The sequence below is a fragment of the Mus musculus genome, chromosome 6, assembly GCF_000001635.26.
Source record: "Mus musculus strain C57BL/6J chromosome 6, GRCm38.p6 C57BL/6J".
Taxonomy (NCBI): Eukaryota; Metazoa; Chordata; class Mammalia; order Rodentia; family Muridae; genus Mus; species Mus musculus.
Window position 1 is genome coordinate 39,334,457 of NC_000072.6, and position 19,415 is coordinate 39,353,871.

At 46.4% G+C, this 19,415-nt stretch overlaps 1 protein-coding gene across 18 annotated transcripts in view; it reads right to left on the reverse strand.

Moving 5' to 3' along the window:
• Positions 1–313: 313 nt before the first annotated feature.
• Slc37a3 (solute carrier family 37 (glycerol-3-phosphate transporter), member 3) overlaps positions 314–19,415 on the reverse strand; it is a 42,956-nt gene continuing 23,854 nt past the window's right edge. For 9 of the 18 annotated variants that reach the window (NR_155077.1, NR_155076.1, XM_017321757.1 and 6 more), the window contains 9 exons: positions 18,198–18,294; positions 15,594–15,678; positions 14,884–15,062; positions 12,833–12,974; positions 11,439–11,540; positions 10,839–10,886; positions 9,797–9,948; positions 4,293–4,358; positions 314–2,828 (listed from right to left, as the gene is read on the reverse strand). Coding sequence is in view for 16 of the 18 variants with exons in the window: in XM_017321757.1 (XP_017177246.1) it covers positions 2,736–2,828; positions 4,293–4,358; positions 9,797–9,948; positions 10,839–10,886; positions 11,439–11,540; positions 12,833–12,974; positions 14,884–15,062; positions 15,594–15,678; positions 18,198–18,294 (964 nt within the window). In the remaining 2 variants the exon portion in view is untranslated. Of the gene's footprint in view, positions 2,974–4,292; positions 4,359–9,796; positions 9,949–10,838; positions 10,887–11,438; positions 11,541–12,832; positions 12,975–14,883; positions 15,063–15,593; positions 15,679–18,197; positions 18,295–19,415 lie in introns of all 18 variants that reach the window. The other 9 variants (XM_006506658.3, XM_006506665.3, XM_006506661.4 and 6 more) reach the window with 1 other exon arrangement.

Here is a 19,415-nt window from a genome sequence, read left to right on the forward strand (position 1 = left end):
AAAAACTAGTCAGTACAAGTGAAGGTTTTTGCAGCTAGGCGTGGTGGCTCGTATGTGTCACCCCACACTCAAGAGGCAAAGGCAGAAGGGTCATCGTTAATTCCACACCACCCAGGGTTACCAGGAGAGCACCCGTTTAGCAAGCACAGAGGCCCTGGGTACCAGCTGCAGCACCAGGAAGATGACTCGCCACGCTCTGGTCCTTCAACCTAGCTGTCAAGAAGGGGTTTTCTTTCTTTTCCTAAGTTCTGATTTAAGGAATATGTAACTACTATTGTTAAATTCCAGGACAGACACACTTAAGGGCAAAATGTTTCCCATCCAGTCATTCTTTATTTCAGTGTGTGAAAGCCTCCTACGATTTTCCCCCAAATTAATTTTTAATCCATTTTCAAACCAGCCTTTACTGTGGCCTTTTCTGCTATTTTTGATATATGTTAGCACGTGTGCATAGGTGTGTGGGTACATGATCACATGAAGACCAGGGGTCAACACTGGCTATCTTCCTCTATCACACCCCCTCCCCCTTTTAAGTAGTATCCATGTGTGTTTGTGTTTTGCCTAAGTGTACCGTGTGCATGTAGTACCTGTGAAGGTCAGAAGTGGGTGCTGTATCTCTTGACTCTGGAGGTATGCAGATGGTTGTGACTGTCATGTGGGTTCTGGGAACTGAATCTGGGTCCTCTGGGAGAGCAGCTAGTACTCTAAAGCCACAGAGCCACCTCTCCAGCCCGTCACTGTCTTCTGAGACAGGCTCTCTTCCTGAACCTCAGCACTCTAGCTCAGCCAGACCTGTTTCCAATGTCTCCTGAGCACTGGAACTGTGTGCCGCTGCACCCAGATGTGTACACGGGGACTGAGAGTCCAAACTCAGGTATTCATGCTTTCAAAGCAAGCACTTCACCCACCCAGCCAGCTCGCCAGCTCTGACCCTTCCTTCCAGGCAAACATTTAATAAGAAAATGAGGCAAATGCCTAGGCGTTTGTTAAAGCCACTTCCTTCCCAGGTGGGCAGAAGTAGATGGAGAACGTACTCAGATTCAGAGAGAAAAACATCGTTTCATCCTGTTCTGAGTGTTTACAGCTCCATTTCAGGCAGAGCCTGGAGAGCCACGGAGAAGGGGGTAGGTGCTCAAGACTAACCTGGAAAAGGCGGCACGGGCTGATATGAGAACATGAAGATGAACCCACTGAGGAGGACGAACCTCTGAGCCACATGCGACAGAGGCTTCATCTGCAGGCACCACTGAGCAGTCTGCCTCAGAGGGAGAGAGGGGGTGCTCCCTCTAATGGGAATGAGGCCCCCCAGGACCTAGGGCAGGGGAGCAGCTCCACCTGGCAAGGCTGTGGGCTGTCTGCTTCCAGTGACAAGTGCTGGGGAACTCAAGGCACCGCTGTACTTAACTGTGGGGCTGGGCTGGGAGTGCAGGGCATTGGGAGACACACTGGGCATGTGCAGGACCCAGAGTCCACCCCAGCACCACACAGAAAGGGAAAGTGAGAGGCAATGTCAAGCTTAAGCAGGGACTAAGTAACCAAACAACCGCTGGACGTTTATTACAAAAGCGGGGGTTTGTTTCCCCTACCTTCCTATGTTTTGTGTTTTCCCTTTATGTCAGTGACTGAACAGGAAAATGGTCAGAAATCTGTAGTATTCCTGCAAGTTCATCAATACATACCTTGGAGCATAAAGCAAGAGGTGGAAGAATATTTCCTAACCCAACGTGAATTAGGTATCCCTCAAAATTGTACATTTTCCTCCTAGTTTACATAATTTAAAATGTATGTACAGAATGACCTTAAAGTATTGATTCTTATAGAATTCATAGTCTTGAAGACATACACACTACAATCTTCTAAAGGGCAGGCCTCAGGCCCTAACAATCCACTAACATGATTCAATACATACACTTCATACCCCCAGAACAAAGAGCCTTTGTCTTTCCATCTTCTGCTGAGGGAACTTCAGGAACCTGGCTGCGGCTGTGACAGAGACCAATCTTCCAACAATAAGGCTACATAGAACAGCTTCTCAGAGGGTCTTGTCGTTCCCAGACTGTGAACGTGGGTTTGAAAGCTCCATACTGGAATGTCTGAAATATAATAGTCCACAAACAGAAGACTGCTCCTAGGAGTCAGTCAAATGTGAATGAAGTCGGAGGAGAACAAGCCAACAGCCATTCTAGAGAGGACGAGAACTTCCAGAAGCCACAGAGTGACCCAGCCATCGCACAGTGTGATCTTTCCACCTTGGTAAAGGTGTGTTTCGTCCACCGCAGGCCTGTAGCATCATCTGGACTCAGCTCTGCTCTGATGCCTTAATGGTGATCCACTCTCTGCAAATGTGGTATCAGAGCTCCGTACCATAGTCTTCTCATCAATACAACATGATTCTGCCTCCTGATCACTTAGCTCTTGATTAAGGCTGAAGAACAAGGGTCCAGGACCAAAACCGGTATCTAGCGTTAGAGGGATAAGCTGACAAGCCCAACAAAGATGCTGGCAGGTTCATTTTCCTTTCAGTACATTCACAAATGTTATAAAATTCTCCAGGAACTGCTGTAGTGTAAAAAAATAATTCGCCCCTTCCTTGCCTGTGTCTGGGGTAGCTGGCAGTGTTGTAGGATGCCTGACAAGCCAAGGCTCCATTAGTGTTTAGAGAACTCCACACGAGTGAACTGAAGGCCTATGGGCCCTCCTAAGCTTCCCAGTCCGTCCTCTCCTGTGGGACCCCGTCATTCATTAAGTGAGTGAGCTTGTCTCCTTTGCACAAGAGAAAATACTTCCCTCACTATTAACGGCAAGATAAACAGAATTGTACAACTTGTCTGTGAAGAGAAAAAAGTTTTTAAAATGAACAACTTACTTCTCTTAGAGCGTCATGATTTGAGCATTAGCAAATGGATTTGAGCGAAGACATTTTGACTTCACAGAAATAAAACTTTCTGTCTTCGGTGAATTAGAAAATGACTTCTGAAAATTATAGTTAGAACAACAAACATAATGTCACACAGCTGTGAAAATATAACTCGTGTGCCACTTCCACAGGCAAAGCAAGTCATGAACGTCAAGGTTCTTACACCAGATCTGGTTTTTGCTGCAATAGTCCCTTTGTTCTATTTAGCAGGCCTTTATGAGCTTTTATATTTATTCTTATTATTTACCCTGTGTGTGTGCATGTGCATGCAAGCATATATGTATGTGTGAGGAGGGAGGACGAGGGAGAGCGTGAGTGCGCACACATGTACAGGTACACATGAAGCAGGGAGAGCGTGAGTGCGCACACATGTACAGGTACACATGAAGCAGGTAGAGCTTGCCTTCCACCATGCTGAAACAAGATCTCTCATTTCTGCTGCTATTCCTACAGCTTAGCTGATCTGCAGGCTTCTGGGTGACTTTCCTGTTTTTGCCTTCTTGCAGTAGCTTTGGGATTACAGATGTGTGCCATCATCACATCTTGCTCTTTATAGAGGTTCTGGATAGCAAGCTCGGGTTATCAGGTGTGTGCAGCTCGGACTTTTACTGAGCTGTCTCCTCTTTGTTCTGTGGAACTGGGGACTGAACTCTGGGGCCTCAAATATGCTGCATCCCTAGCCCACAAATGGACCCTGGAAATAACTGGACTTTTTGTTAAAGACAAGGTCTTTTAGGTTGGCCCTGAACTCATAATCCTCCTGCCTCTGCCTCCTAAGTGCTGGCATCACAGGTATGTGTCACCAAATCTGAGTCATTAGAAGCTGGAGAAGAGAAATCCCCCAAACTTGTTCCTGTTGGCCTATGGAAGAGGCTAGAGGACAACTGCCCAGACTTAGATGGTAGCCAATTAGGATGCCTAGTTTCAAGAGCAAGGCCATCCCCAGGTGAGCTTGGTTGACCTATCTTGAACATTGTCCCACCAACAATATAAAAGAGTTTGTCACGTGTCTCAACAGGAAGCAGCATTTTAAAGATAGGGCCTAACTCACTCTTTCTTACAAAGCACAAAATCTCATCCAAGAATCTCTAGCTGAGCAGCTTGCCCTGCAGAGTGTCCTCGTTTTGGACGCGCACGGGACCCTGGTGATTAGAGCCTCCCTTCTTTGCTTCAGAATGCTCAAGTCCTATTCAGCAGCCAATCAGCAGCGCAGAGCAGCACACTGATTAATGCGTCTCGTCAGCATAATCAAATGTTACTTTTCACACTAGTCTTTTAAAGCAATCAGCAATTGTGTTGGTTTCAAGTAGTAATGAAATCAAATGTTCTAAATTAAATAAGAAAAATGGTTAAAGGGGAAAAAAAATGCACTTACCATGAGAATAAAAAAGTAGAAAACCCACATCCATCCTAAGTTGTCCTGGATCAAAGACACCAGATACTAAAAGGAGAAAGGGAAATCATAATACATTCTTTATACATTAACCAGACGAGGGCTGGGGACGTGGCTGCCGATAGAGTGCTTTGTTAACATCCCCAACACTACATAGACTGAGCATGGCGGCGCATGTCCCCCGCCATGCCTGAGACCTAGCACTTGGATTCAAGGTTATTCCCTACTGCACAGGCACTTTGAGGCCAGCCTAGGCTAAATGAGACTCTGAGTCAAAACAACGAAACAAACAAAAATAAGCAAGCAAGCAAACGAACGGGGCTTGTAGTTAAAGCAAGAGCTGTTCTTACTCATAACCACTTGTCAGTCCAGGTCAGAGGAACCCACACCCTCTTCTGATCTCTGAAGGTACCAGACATCACTCGGTGCACACACATTCATGAAGGCAAAGCACTCAGGCACATAAAATATAAATAAACCAGATAAGGTAGTCTGAAAGGAGATTAGACAGGACTACTTTGGAAAATCAGGAGTTGGGGTTTGAATAACAGCTTGTCATTTAAAGTTCTACACAGGGTCGCAGCATGCCCAGGCTGGCCTTGAACTCACAATCAGTGAGTGAGCACACAAGCTGTGTGCTCTGAGGTCTGCTTTCTGTATCTTCTGCCCTCCTGCTCACTCTTCATCCTAGAGCTGATGCTTTCAGAACAAGCTGTGTCCTCCTGATGCTCACTTTTCTTTCCTTTTTAAGTCTTTCTGAGGTACAGTCTTACTACCTAGGCCTGATCAGCCTGAAAGTTGATATATAAACGGTGGTGGCCTCAAATGCCCTGCTCACTCTCAACCACACTATCTGTTCACAGGGTTACTATGTTACCAACATTCCACAACCTAACTCTTTCCCTTTACTTTCAGTTACAGAAAAGAAGCTAAGAGCACTTGGCCCAGCTTTATCTCCTCTTTTTTACAGGACTCTCCAACGTAAAGTTGGTCACTTTATGCTTTTTTTTTTAATGCACGCATGTGTGCTCACGTGCATGCACATGCACAGATGTAGGAGAGGGTGCCCAAGTGCTAAAGCTGGAAGAGGGCATTAGGAGTCCTCCTCCACCTTGCTGCCTATTCCTGAGGTCCCCTTTGAGGACATAGGACCCATGTTTTCTCAGCTAGGCTGGAACCCACCAGGTCCCAGCAATCCTCTTGTCTATGCCTGCCTCAGAGCTGGGGTTACATTAAGTCTGAGACTCGAGGATCCTAATTCAGTCCTCTTGATTGCCCAGCGAGTGCTCTGCCACCCTTTTAACCCTTTTTAACCTCACAGGCCAGCAACCCCAATTACATTCACAATGATACATACCCACAAAAGCTGTTTATTTCCCAAACCTTTTTACCCATAACACAAGCCCTGTAAATCACAGTACCCACAAGCCTACCCAAAGGCAAGTTCTATCTTGTTGTTTTCTTTTCCCCAAAGTCAGGGTCTCACTCTGTAGCTTAGGCTGGTCTTGAACTCATTATGTAGTCTAGGACAGCCTTGAATTTGTAGCAATCCTCCTGCTCTAGTCTTCCAAATGCTGAGATTACACCTGACTTACCAACTTCTAATTTACTTTCTGAAGCTGTAAATTTGCCTATTGTAGATACTTCATGTAAATATTTTTTGGTTTTTTTTCTGGCTGGCTTACTAATCTTTCATGTAGAAAAATCTTCAAGATTCAACCACACAGTGAGCATGCATTAGCATCTCACTCCTTTTCATGGCTGAATAGGATTCCACTGAACACATATATCACGGTATTTTTTGTTTGTTTGTTTCTATTTTTCTTTTATTTAATTGGGTATTTATTTCATTTACATTTCCAATGCTATCCCAAAAGTCCCCCACATGCTCCCCCACCCACTCCCCTACCCACCCACTCCCACTTCTTGGCCCTGGTGTTCCCCTCTACTGAGGCATATTAAGTTTGCATGACCAATGGGCCTCTCTTTCCAGTGATGGCCGACTAGGCCATCTTCTGATACATATGCAGCTAGAGTCAAGAGTTCCGGGGTACTGGTTAGTTCATATTGTTGTTTCACCTATAGGGTTGCAGATCCATTTAGCTCCTTGGGTACTTTCTCTAGATCCTCCATTGGGGGCCCTGTGATCCATCCAATAGCTGACTATGAGCATCCACTTCTGTGTTTGCTAGGCCCCTGCCTAGTCTCACAAGAGACAGCTATATTTGGGTCCTTTCAGCAAAATCTTGCTAGTGTATGCAATGGTGTCAGCGTTTGGAAGCTGATTATGGGATGGATCCCCGGATATGGCAGTCTCTAGATGGTCCATCTTTTTGTCTCAGCTCCAAACTTTGTGTCTGTAACTCCTTCCATGGGTGTTTTGTTTCCAATTCTAAGAAGTGACAAAGTGTCCACACTTTGGTCTTCATTCTTCTTGAGTTTCATGCGTTTAGCAATATCACGGTATTTTTAATCCATTTTTCTGTTGAGTACCTGTTTCTCCTTTTTATCTACTATGAGTAATACTGTAATAAGCACCAGCATACAAATGCTAGTCCTTGTTTTCAGTCGGGGAGAAGGGGAAGTAAACTAGGTCACATAATAATTGCACAGTTAATTTTGGGGGGGGAAATACCCATATTTTCTGCACCATTTTGTTTATGTTCACATCACCATGCACAGCTCTGATTTTGCCTAAACACACAGATGTGAGGCACATGAGTGCCTGGTCCCATGGAGGTCAGAAAAGGGCACTGAGTATCTCTCCAAGCCCTATGTTCTGCTTTTTATTAAGTTGATCCTCACTAGGAATGAAGTCAGATATCAGTGTGGCTATTCTCTACTAAGGCCACTGAGAATCTTTACATGCATTTATATTAGCCATTTATATCTATTTTCTAATCAAAATTTGACCTATGTTTTCTTCTAAGAATTTCATAATTTTAGCTCTTCAAGTTAGATCTTTAATCCACTTGGAGGTCATTGATGTATGAAATAAGGATTTAATTACTTCTTTTTCATGGGGATATCTAGTCCCTCCATTCCACTGCTGAAGAGATGACTTTCCCCTGCTAAACAGTCTTGACATTGGTCCTGAAAACCACCTGAACACAGATGAGATAAGCCACATCCTTTGACCACACCATTACTGAAATGTGTGCTGGGGAAAAATGAAAGCAAAAACACTTAGTGACCTGGCCTAGGTCCTATCAGATAAACAGAGTTCAAGTCCATCTGGGTGCAGCAGTGCGCCTGGGATGGCAGCACCAGTGAGAACAGGCAGGAAGATCAAGGTCAGCCTGGATGAACAGCAGAGCAAGCTCCCTACCCACAAAACTCTCACCACCCATCACAGCTTCGGGAACATAGTAGCCTTCTAAACAGTAACTGTAACTCTACCTTTAAAAAATATTTATCATTCAAACAACCACACGGATACTTTTTGTTTGTTTTTCAAGACAGGGTTCCTCTGTGTAGCCTAGCTGTCCTGGAACTGTCCTGGAACTCAAGGGATCAGCCCCAGTGGTGGGATTAAAGGCCTAAGCCACCACCACCTAACACTGTTTTCTTACTCACTATGTGTATACCTGGGTGTTCACGCGCGCGCGCGCGCACACACACACACACACACACACACACACTGTATATGAGAAGGTCAAAGGACAACCTTCAGAATTCAGTTTTCTCATTCTACAATGTGATGGCAAATACCTTTTCCCACTGAGCTATCTCACCAGTCCTTTAAAAACATCCTGTCAACGTACAGTTTGGATAACATAAAGACACATCCACTACAAGGGCAGAGCACAATAGTTTTTAGTGGATCTGAATTGATGCAGCCCATCATTAATGCCATTTAGCAATGTTATGGCCAGCTCCATAAGCAGCCAGCCCACTGGCAGTCACTCCTGAGGCACCACAGATCCAGTCTTTTCTTTTCTTATAAATTTACCAATTTTAGACATTTCCTATGAATGAAGAAGGCACACTGTGTCTCCCATGACTGGCTTCTTTCAATAGCATATTTCTGAGGTTCCTCTATGCTGTGGTATCTTCCAAGCCTTTGTCACCTTCTAACTGATAAATAATCCTCCACTGTATGGATCGGCCACATCCTGCTTATGCATTCAGCAGCTGCTGGATGGACACTTGTGCTATTTCTACAGTAAGTGGGTAAATGTTTAAGTTTCAGTGTAGACATTTGACGCTTGGACTCGTTTCTCCTTAGTAGATAATGCAATCTCATCCAGGAATATGTGTCCAAACGCACTAATAGTCCTGCCAAGCTGGCCCAGGGGACAAGGACACTTGCCACCAGGCTTACAGTTGGGGTCTGAACACTGACATGTGTAGCCAGCGTGGTAACACAGGCCTATAATCCCAGCACGTGCAAGGTGGATCAGGAACTCAAGGGCATCCTGGACTACAGGAGAAACTGTTCTCAAGTGTACTAGTTAAATGTATTTAAAACACTCAGTATAATGGGTCTGGAAAGATGGCCGAGGGTAACGACCCTTGTCATCAAGCCTGATGTCTCAAGTTCAAGCCCCAGGACCCACACAGTGGAAAGAAAACAGATTCTGACAGGTTGTCCTGACTTCCACACATTTGCCACGTGGCATGCACACACACATAGACACATAAATGCATAAAGCAAGACGACTGTTCACCTCCCCTCAGACATGAAGCCTTCTGAATGGGTGACAGTAGCCCTGCTTGATTTCCACCCCAGAGCATGCAGAGCAAATCCTCCTACCCTTGTTAAATTTTGTATACCTATACCTACACACACACACACACACACACACACACACACACACACACACTTGTTCTTTAATTATACAGTCAAATATCCTAAGCATGTCAACCATTTATTGTACAGTGCTTTGGAACCAGAACGTCTCCCATGTGCCAGGATCGATGAGGGAGGGCTACAAGGTGGGGGTGGGGGGCAGTGTGGGGGGTGGCACAGACAACCGGGCCACGATGCTGCCTTCATAGAGCCTGCATTTCTGTAATGAGCAGACACTGATAAACACCCACTACATGGCTGGAGAACACCTGGGTGCGCTGCTGCCCCTCACTAAGCACAGGCACAGCAGTGATTCACCCCAGTCATCAAGCAAACCAGTAAACTTAAGACATCCTGACTGCTTCAGTAAGGCAGGTCTAACCTAGAGGCTCTCCAGCATCTGCGTGGGAATATACAGGCCCACAGGTTCCAAGTCAGCGTCTATAGACCTCCAGCAGCCTGCATCCAGGATGAGTTTGCTACAGGACACCTACAGACAACCTCTGGGACCAGTCATAAATGTCTGGACATGGAGAAAACAGACTGTACTCAGAGTTAGCTACACAATCTTTGGCCATTCGGGATGCCTTCCATCTCAGGTCCCACCTCTCAGAGGCTGAAAACCTAGGGCGTCCTGTCCACAGCACAAGAGCGCCACCTGCCGTGGGAGTCAGCAAGCACATGCTCTTCTCACCTGGCCCACAGCAGCACCAATACTCCCTGTTCCATCGACGATCCCCGTGACAGTCGCCAGAGCCTCGCTGTTCCCTTGGATCAGCTCTTGGCGACCCAAGTCTGCAGAAATAGCAGAGCTAACCATATTGGATGGTCCGCCGATAAAAAACCCTGAAGCCATAAAGAGAACAGGTTCATGTTAAAATATGATCCACATTTCTAGCCATTGACCAGATAGATAAAATATTCCAATGTCTTAACCAACGTGTTGGTGAGAAACAGAAACTAAAGGAAGTGCTTCTAGATAGTACTTTCAGACTAACTGTATCTGCTCTTCTGAAATCCATTCTCCAGTGATATGACACTCTAGTGTCTATGTCCCAGTGGAACAGTCGGCCATTTCAATGCAGTAGGCATGGACTCATCAACAAACAGTAGCAGCTTGTCAGGGTCCATTACAACACAATTATGTCCCCCAAACACCAATCCACCCGAGTCAACCAACACGCTGGAAAGAGAGGGATGAGACAGTGCTGTTTCAAAGGGATTAAACAGGATTGTCCCCTTTGAAACCACAGCTCTTGTTCTTGTAAGGCACAGCCCTCTGGTGGATGTGGCCTGGCTCTGGTAAACTCAGTCATGTTACTGGAATCATAGCCACACATCTTGCTGAATTAAAAAATTACACACACACACACACACACACACACATATATATAAACATATTTCCCAGTTTTGGCATGAGAGAAAAAAAATCTAGCTATTCTGCACTTCCACAAGCTAGTGGATGGGATTCCAATGTGAGGCCTTACTAAGTCACCTTCTGAAGTCAAAGCCAGACATGGAACAACAAACCAAATTTTTGGGTTTGTCCACAGGGACAGCTTCTGTCTCAGAAGGTTGAAGAAGTTACCCATGGGCAGAGAGAAGTTGGCAAAGACATTTATCTTCCTATCACTTGAGGTCTACATAACAAAGGTTTAGTGTCAGTCCACCTGTGGGAGACAGCTTTCTCTGAGCTCCCAGAGGGACAGCGCAGTGGACAGAAGGGTCGACCATACCTGTAATGGTCATCAGAAGCGCATTGATGGACTTATTGTTTGGAGAGCCTGTGAGAGAAGAGACACACCACAGTGACTTGAAAAGCAGTTGCATGTGCCTCCATCAACAGTGCACAGCAAGCGACTGCATCCCCATCCCTAACCCGCCACAGCACAATCCCTCCAGAGACAACAAAGACAGACGGGGCCCTTCCAGCTTTTGTCCTGTCTCTGGCTACTGCTCAAGCTAATGAGATGTCTAAAAGCCAGAGAACAACTCTACGGCTTTAGAACACACACACATACCCCAAGACCTACTAATTACCATCCTCCCGCTTTAGAAACCTTGCCTCCTTTTATGGTTTTATTGGCTCTAATGCTGTCCCTCTGGAGCCGCCCCTCAAACAAAGCAATACACTCCCAAGCAAGCTTTTAAACAGGTCCACAAAGCAAGGGAGATGACGAGATGACGGTTTCCTCCCCACACAAATAAAACCATGTGATGACAGTTCCCAGGCACTCAGAGCTAATCACAGATCTCTCCATGGCTGGCCACCGACTCTGGGCAAGTGCCTACCTTCAAGAGATCAGGAATCAAGGCAATTACAAAGGAATACTCACGGCTATACCCAACAAGGGACCCGACGGCCAGGAAGAGGCTGAGGGCCAGCACAGGTGCTCTCTTCTGCAGTACGTCAGAGATGAAGCCTAGCAGAGTCCCACCTTCAAGCACAAAGCACACGGTCAGTGGAAAGCAGCTGTGGCTGGGCTCAGCTGTCTGAGACAAGCCCCTCGGGGGACAGATACAGCTGGTTCTCCCAAGTGTCCCCACCACAGTGGCTGCCTATGGACAGGACACCACAAAGTAAGAAAAAAGAAAACTACCAAAACCATCAATATCATACTTACCACTTTCCCTATCAAATAAAAAACAAACTGATTCCCCTGGATTTCCTCATTTGAACTTAAAGCATGAAGAACTGAATCAAGTGAGCCTGCACTTGCCGTCCCCCTGAAGTCTGGAACAGAAAGATCACAAGCTTGAAAGCAGCCCGGATGCCTAGTGTGATCTAGTAAGGCTCAACCTCGACAGCTAGTTTAAGGAAGAGCCCTTGAGCTGCCGCTCCAAACCCACTTCTTTCGCTCTGCACCAAGATGCCTTTAACTGTGGAAGATACAGAAGTATGATCAGGTCCCAGGGCGTCTACATTACCTTTGGCTCTAGACCTAAGACTACCAATAGCCAAGTTCAAATATAATATCAGCGTGACACCTAAGAGCCTTCTGTGCTATTCCTGTGTTCAGGGTAGCTTGGCTTAATGTGTAAATACCACAGACAGAGATGTTAAGGTGAGGCCACAGTGTATAATCTGTTGGTCTTGCCTAAGGGTTTATTATTTCCTCATTTGTATTTCTGGCTACATCGCAAAGCCACTGCTAAAATCTGTTATAGAACTAGGGTTATAGTACATTTCCTAACCCAGGGTTCAATCCCTAGCCTGGAAAATAAAATAAATCTGTTGTATCCAGCAAACACAGACAAGAAAGGAAAGGGAAATCCTTCTGTTTGCCCTTCCTCTGGTACCTGACAATCTACACACTAAGGTGCTATGTTTGCTTCCTTGGCTGGAGATAGCGGGACAGTGGGAGGAAGCCAAAATGAACACATTCCTACTCCATCTTGAATCTCTCACAAAATCAGCTTCAAAGCCAAGCCATCCCTGAAAGCACACAAAGGCGCTGCATTTAAAGAGATTTCCAAGTGTTCCCAGGACAAAAGAGCTGATCCATCACCCGCAGACTAAGAGAAGACAGCCCCTATAAACCACAGCCTGTCAGTCTCAAGCTGGCCCTCTTCCTTTGGACTTTTTGTTCTCACAGAAGCTGCGTGTTTACTGGTAGGACGGGTTGGGAAAGACGGCTGTGGAGCAAGCAATAAAACTTCAAATGAGATTTCCTAACTCTGAAAGATGGCAGGCGACTAACCACGCGGAAGGAGAGGCACACATGCGTACCTATGATACCTCCGACGTCGTACCAAATGGACAGCTTGTCAGCTTCGGCTTCCTTCCACCCGAAGTTGTTACTCAGATAAAAGGGCAGCCAGAAGAAGAAGGAGTAGTTCACTAGCTTCAGGCAGGCGTAGGCCAGTGAGTACTGCAGGAGAAACCACAACTGTCAACAAGCAGCATACAGCACAGCATGGGGTCCTCCCTGACCTTACCCAGAAGCCCTCTTTCTTTACTTCTACTGGTTTCCAAAAAAAGAAAGGAGGAAGGAAGGAAGGAAGGAAGGAAGGAAGGAAGGAAGGAAGGAAGGAAGGAAGGAAGGAAGGAAGGAAGGAATTATGCACAGCTTTTTCTTAACTACCCCCAGTTTCTTCTTCTATCATTTCTCTGGTAAAAGCAAGGCAGTGTTTGAAACCCAGAAAGCAGTACACACTGTACCCACGTTTCTTTATTTAGACAAAAGGTCCCTGGTGTTCATGCTTCCAACCACCATCAGCCACAGGCAAATTGGCCTAGCAAACCTCAGCTCATCTTGCTGGCAGCCAGGCTTTCTTGGTTCTCTCCCCGCAAATTTAATTCTGCAAACTACGGAGAGTTAATGACTCAGTCACAGACAGAAAGACATCTACCTGTGGACCACATCCCACAGAAAAGAGCCTTTCTGGAGGGCCAAAAAGAAAGAGCTATGGTTTCCACTGGCCTCTGGCTCTCTTCTGAAAGAGCTGCCTTAAGTGGGTGATGGCTGAGACTCCTGTACTCAACACATACATTATTACCAGGAAACCCTGACTATTAGCATCAAAGGGAAGGCAGAGGAAGAGGGCGGACTTCAAAGAGTGTCTGGCTAGAACTCCTGCACCCCACCCCCACCCCCACCCCAGTGCCAGTGATTTCCCAGGTGCCACTTGTTTTAAAAGTGCTTCCCTGGCAGGCAGGGTAGCAGACACCCCGTAGAGAGCCAAATCCTGACCACCACAGCTCTCAGCCCAGAAGCCTGCTACAAAGACAAAGGCTTAGCTAGACTTCCTCTCCACCCTGCCAGTGCCAGAGAACAATGGCTTAGGAGTACAAAGGAGCCAGCAAGTAAGTTTCTTGTTTAGCCACAACAAACTGAAGTTCTGTCTCTACCAAAACAACTGCTGGTATAATATTTTTATAACCGAAAGGCACTATGTTCATAAGAACAGGACTACAAGGGCCTAAAGGAACCAGAGTTTCCCTATCTCTATCTCTATTTCCCTATTCCCTAGCTCTAAGAATTAGAGAGTGTTACACTTGACTGACTGCCTGTTCGTAGGGTTAGTTTTTTAGCAGAGAGGCAGAGGGCAGAAGAGAGCTGGGAGGGACAGAGTAGGATGGCTGCAGACTTGCATCATGAAATCAGATGCTTTGTGAACTATACAATGAGCCAGGCAAGATGGGTGCCATCTCCATTCCCTGGCACTGAGACACAAGGATGGGTTGGGAGACTTATCCAAGTCTCACAGAAAGTTACTGGGCAAGCTGCAAACACAACCTAGGCCTCTTAACTTCCACTCCAGTGATAGGACCCCCAAAACATGAAGACAGACAGACTGCAGCAGCAGGAGGGGCTCCGCTCAGACAGAGTTGACCTGGACTGCAAAGGTTGTGGAAATGCTGGGATAAATTACCAAGAAATCCTTGTGTACTCTGTCCTAGGACTGGGCAACTCCCTACTCCCCAGAATGATCAGAATTCACAAATAGGCAGATGATGAACCATTCAAAACCCCTCTTGGTCCAGGTAAATCTGAGAGATCAAAATATTTAAAAACTTGTTAACTGTGCCTTGGCAGTTGCATGATGGATCAGCATCAGCATGTTCACGAGTCACGTCTGGACATGCCCGCCCAACCCCTGTTGTCTGAAGCTTCTATATGTGACAGGGTTTCCATGGCTACCAGGGAAGCTGACAGATGCTACACAACCACCTAGGACTGCATCAGTAGACAGTAGAAGGCAGCGTGCTCCCCACCCAGCACAGCACTGAAGGTACCACACCCGGCCAGCTGTGGAAGGAGACCAGGGAGTCCTTACCGGGATGACCCCAGGAAGGCAGCAAGCCTGATGAAAGCTTATGGCCTTCACTTGGACGACAGCCCTGTCCTCCTGGATCGAATAGTTAGGCTCATAGTCATCTTCATTTTCAGCACCATCGATGAGTGGCCTCTGTGAATCTTCTTCCGAGCTCTCCTCTGCCCCGATACTCGGGAGACCTAGGAGAGTATTAACAGCGGCCCTGTACAGACACAGCCTGTGTGCCTGGCCTTCCGAGGCTCTGCACACATCACCACTCACAATGTTGATACTGTCCTTATTTTCATCTTGTAGGAGACCAAGGCCAACTATAGCCGACTGAGGCTACCAAGCCCATTCAGTCAGGACGAGCTGCACGCTTCTCAGCTCCTGAGGCTTCGCTTGTACACCCCACAGTTAGCCGTAAGAAAAGAGCAGACTGAATCGTTTTCATAAAGGAAAAGAATCCAGTCTCAAGACGTTACTCTCTTAGCCAGTGTCTCAGACATACAAACCATCTGCAAATGTCTGGTTCTTCCTGTTGTGAGAAGGTGAGCTGCACTCCTCTCAACTCCCTGTAGTGGTATAAGATGGGGCTGTAACGGTCAGTATGGACAGGGCCAAACTGCTCCTTTAACTTCCAAAGAGGAGTGTAATTTCATTTCCTGTCCTTGGACCTCCCAGCTCCTACCAGTAACATATTTCGAATAGAAGAGATGGCTTCTCCTCACCAATTTCTTCTGGTGACACTAGAAGTCCAAAGAAGATGATGATCCCACCAGCAAACTGCACAGATGCGGTCACCAGAAAGGCGTACTGGAGGAGAGGAGAAGTGGCTTTTACAGAGGTGGTCATCACAGCTATATTGTTACAGACACGCAAGGGGAGGGGTGGGGACAGAAGAGACAGGGAGACTGGAAGAACCCCAGTACTTTGGGCTTCCAGGCTGGGCACTGTGTCAAGCATCCTGCATGTGACTTCTCATTGCATTTTCCTAAGGACATGGTAAGACTCACAGATGACCACGGGAGTCACCTGGATACTAAGCAGCACTGTTAGGATTAGAAAATCAGGACAGCCCCCCAAATCTCATTCTTTTCATTATCCACACTCCTACAAAAAGTATCTGCCTTTGAAGACATTAAATCCAGTCAAGGGGAATCAAACAATACCCAAAACAGTGTGAAAAGGTGGCATGCAGCTAAATAAACAAGAACCTAGTAAGAAACATGCAGGATCGGGGCTGGAAAGATGACTCAGTGGTTAAGAGCATGTCCTGAGGTCAAATCCCAGCAACCACATGGTGGCTAACAACCATCTGTGATGGGATCTGATGCCCTCTTCTGGTGTGTCTGAAGACAGCGACAGTACATCCACATCCACAAAATAAATAAATAAACATTAAAAAGAAAAGAAAGCAGCACACAGGATCCAGAAGGAAGCACCAGCTAGAGGAGGCTGACACTGCAAGATGGTGTTAAGGGAACAGTGAGAAAAATCATCTTTCAAGGCACAGCAGCAGCACGGGTGCTGCAGGCTGGGCATGAGATGGAGCATTCTCTACAAGCCTCAGGTGAGGCTTCTGCCCAGGGATACAGGGAAGCAAACTGCCACGGAGGATGACAGATGTCAGGAGGAAGGACTCGATGGCCAGGCTGGACAGCCAGCTGATTGATATGGACAACGAGGCAGCATTTTTAACCAAGTGAATGACAACATTCAAGCACTGCTCCAGCCTGAGGAGCAGCACTGGGGTGGGTGAACTTCACACGTGCACCAATTAGTACAATCCAGCTGTGACAGGTGTGAGAAGGCCTGGGACAGGAAAGGTGACTGTGATAGGTGACAGGTCTCTGCCTAGACCATAATACCTGCTCTCTGAAAGAGCAACTGACCTAATTATTTAGGCTTTTGAATGAGCATCCTACTTAAGAAAATAAGCATTAAGAGGTGGAGTAAGTCCTTCCCCCAATCCACCCAGCTCTCAACTGCCCACATGTAAATTCTGCTGTATTTTATTGTTCTCCACGGACCGTGGTTAGGAACCTTACAAACTAATGGTGTCTCAAGGCACAGTGCTTGGCCTGCTTGCCGTCTGTGAGATCTTCCCCGGGTCTTGGTCTCTTTCAGTTCCAGCCTTCTGATTCTACGTCACAGCTACATGGCACCTTCCAAAGGGTGCAACAGAGTTTAAATACTTCCCCATCAGCTGACGCTTAGCATCAATCTTTGGCTATTACAAACTATGCTGAGGTAACTGTAGATAACATTTGTTTGTGCCTGTGTAAGCACATCCACGGGTACCAATGCTTCCTGGAGGTGAACAGCTTGGTCAGGGCAACTATAACGAGACACTGCCGATAACTACATGTCATTGCCTCACAACCTCAAGGACACGTCAGGTTACCAACCTGAATCTTACCAAGCTAGTAAATACTCAGTAGAAGCTCTCTGTGGCTCCCTTAGTTATTTATTTTTCTATAAAAAAAATAATTTACCAGTTAAAAAAAAAACTAGATTCAAAATGTACCTTCCATGAATTTCGGATAATTGGCAGACTTCCTTTACTTCATTCACACACAGAAACACTGGAAGGCAGAACAAGGACTGCCCGGCTCTGCAGACACTCAGCACTACATCCAGCAGGTACACCCAGCTTCTCACTCTGTCAGCAGCTCTAGGGACCATTTCCTGGGAGAGCTGCACTTCCAGCACCAGTCCAACTCCTAGGGATACTTGGGATGGATGCCTGGGCTTTCTTAGCCATTTGAGGCCGCAGGAATTCTAAGCAGTTAAAACAATCCAAACAACTGGCAACATCTCATGGCAATATTCCCCAAAGAGAATAATCTGTCTTTATCCCTCTTTGTACAAGCATGGGCTTACTTAAACTTGAGCCAGCCGGGAATCCGCTGCCCCATCCCATTCAGCCTCTGTCAAATGCACATCACTATGATCAAGCCCCATCCCAAAGGCACAGACTTCAGTTGACAGTGTACCTAGAGATCCACAACAGACACTGGCAGCTGGCCTGCCCACACACCCACTCTTGCTCAGAACCCATGGCTCTATGCCCTTTTCCTTCTTGCATGCTGGGCTATGAATCAAGTCCTTGAGTACTGCTGTTCATCACATAACCCAAGCCCCTGCACACCAAGCTAGCTTCCTTCTATCAGTAACACTGTGGTCCCCAAAACACAAAGCCTTTGTGCCAGGCCTGGTGGCACATTCCTGCAATCCTAGTGCTTGAGAGGAGGAGAGGGGAGGATGAGGAGTTATTGGTTAGAGAACGAGCAAGAACGAGTGTACACATAAGCTGTGAAAGAAATACCCACCTCATAACCATACTGGAGAACCGATGAGGCCAGGAATGCTCCCAAAATATTGCCCACCGAAGCACAGGCACTCCAGAGACCAAAGACAACTCCTCGGCTAAGGAGAACAATGGAAAACCAAAGACAATGTGTCAGAGGGAGTCTATATGCAGGTCAAAATGAAAAAAATGGCTGTAACAGGAAAGATGTGCATTACAAAAAAAAAAAAAATCAACATTCTATTTAAATTTTTGAAAAATATACCACAATGGTAAAACCAGATTCTTCTGAGATGTGGTGATATTAAATTTTCATTTAGAGGTTGGACATTGCACTACAGTAGTGAAGGCCTGGGTTCCTTGTAGGGCAAACCAAAGGGAAAAAAACCTGAAGAAAAGAAGCCAGGTATGGTGGCTTACTCTGCTAATCCCCACACTTAAAAGGCTAGGGCAGGATTACTGCAAGTTCAAGGTACCCAACACTACACTGCAAGACCCCACCTCAACAAAAACAAAAACGAAAGAAGAAAAGCTCCAATAATATAAAAATACTAAAACCCACCAAGGACTCACGGAGGAGGTGGGTCAGCAAGCCAGGGCTTATCTGTCCACTGAGAAGAATGTGAATAGTGTACCCTGGAGAAGGAAGGTCCCACAGAGGCTCTTCCACGCCCACAACAGACATACCCACAATGCCAAGGCACACAACCCCTCTCACTTGCAGTTTTATCATCATTTCCTCTAGCCTGACATTCTTTAAAGACCTCCAACATGGGTTACAACTTGAGCGTTAATGATCATCCCACAGCCCAAGGCCCCTGCACACCAAGCTAGCTTCCTTCTATCAGTAACATTGCACACTGTGGCTCCCAAAGCACAAAGCTTTCATGCCAGGCATGGTGGATGGTGGTACATCCCTGCAATCCTAGCACTCAGGGGGCAGAGACAAGTGGCTCTCTGTGAGACCACCTGTTGTACATGTTCTAGGGCAACCAGGGTACATAGAGAGACCAGACATTTTAAGCTGGGTTGGGAACACACACTTGGAGGCAGAACAGGTGGATCTCTTTGAGTGTGAAGCCTGCTTGGTCTACACTAGTCAGGGCAACATAGTGAGATGCTGTCAGAAAAAGAAAAAGGAAAAGGAAAAGAAAAGGAGAAAAAGAAAGAGCGGTCTGGGGGATGAAATCCCGTGGTACAGCACTTGCCCAGTATGAATGAAGACCTGTGCAATCTCCAA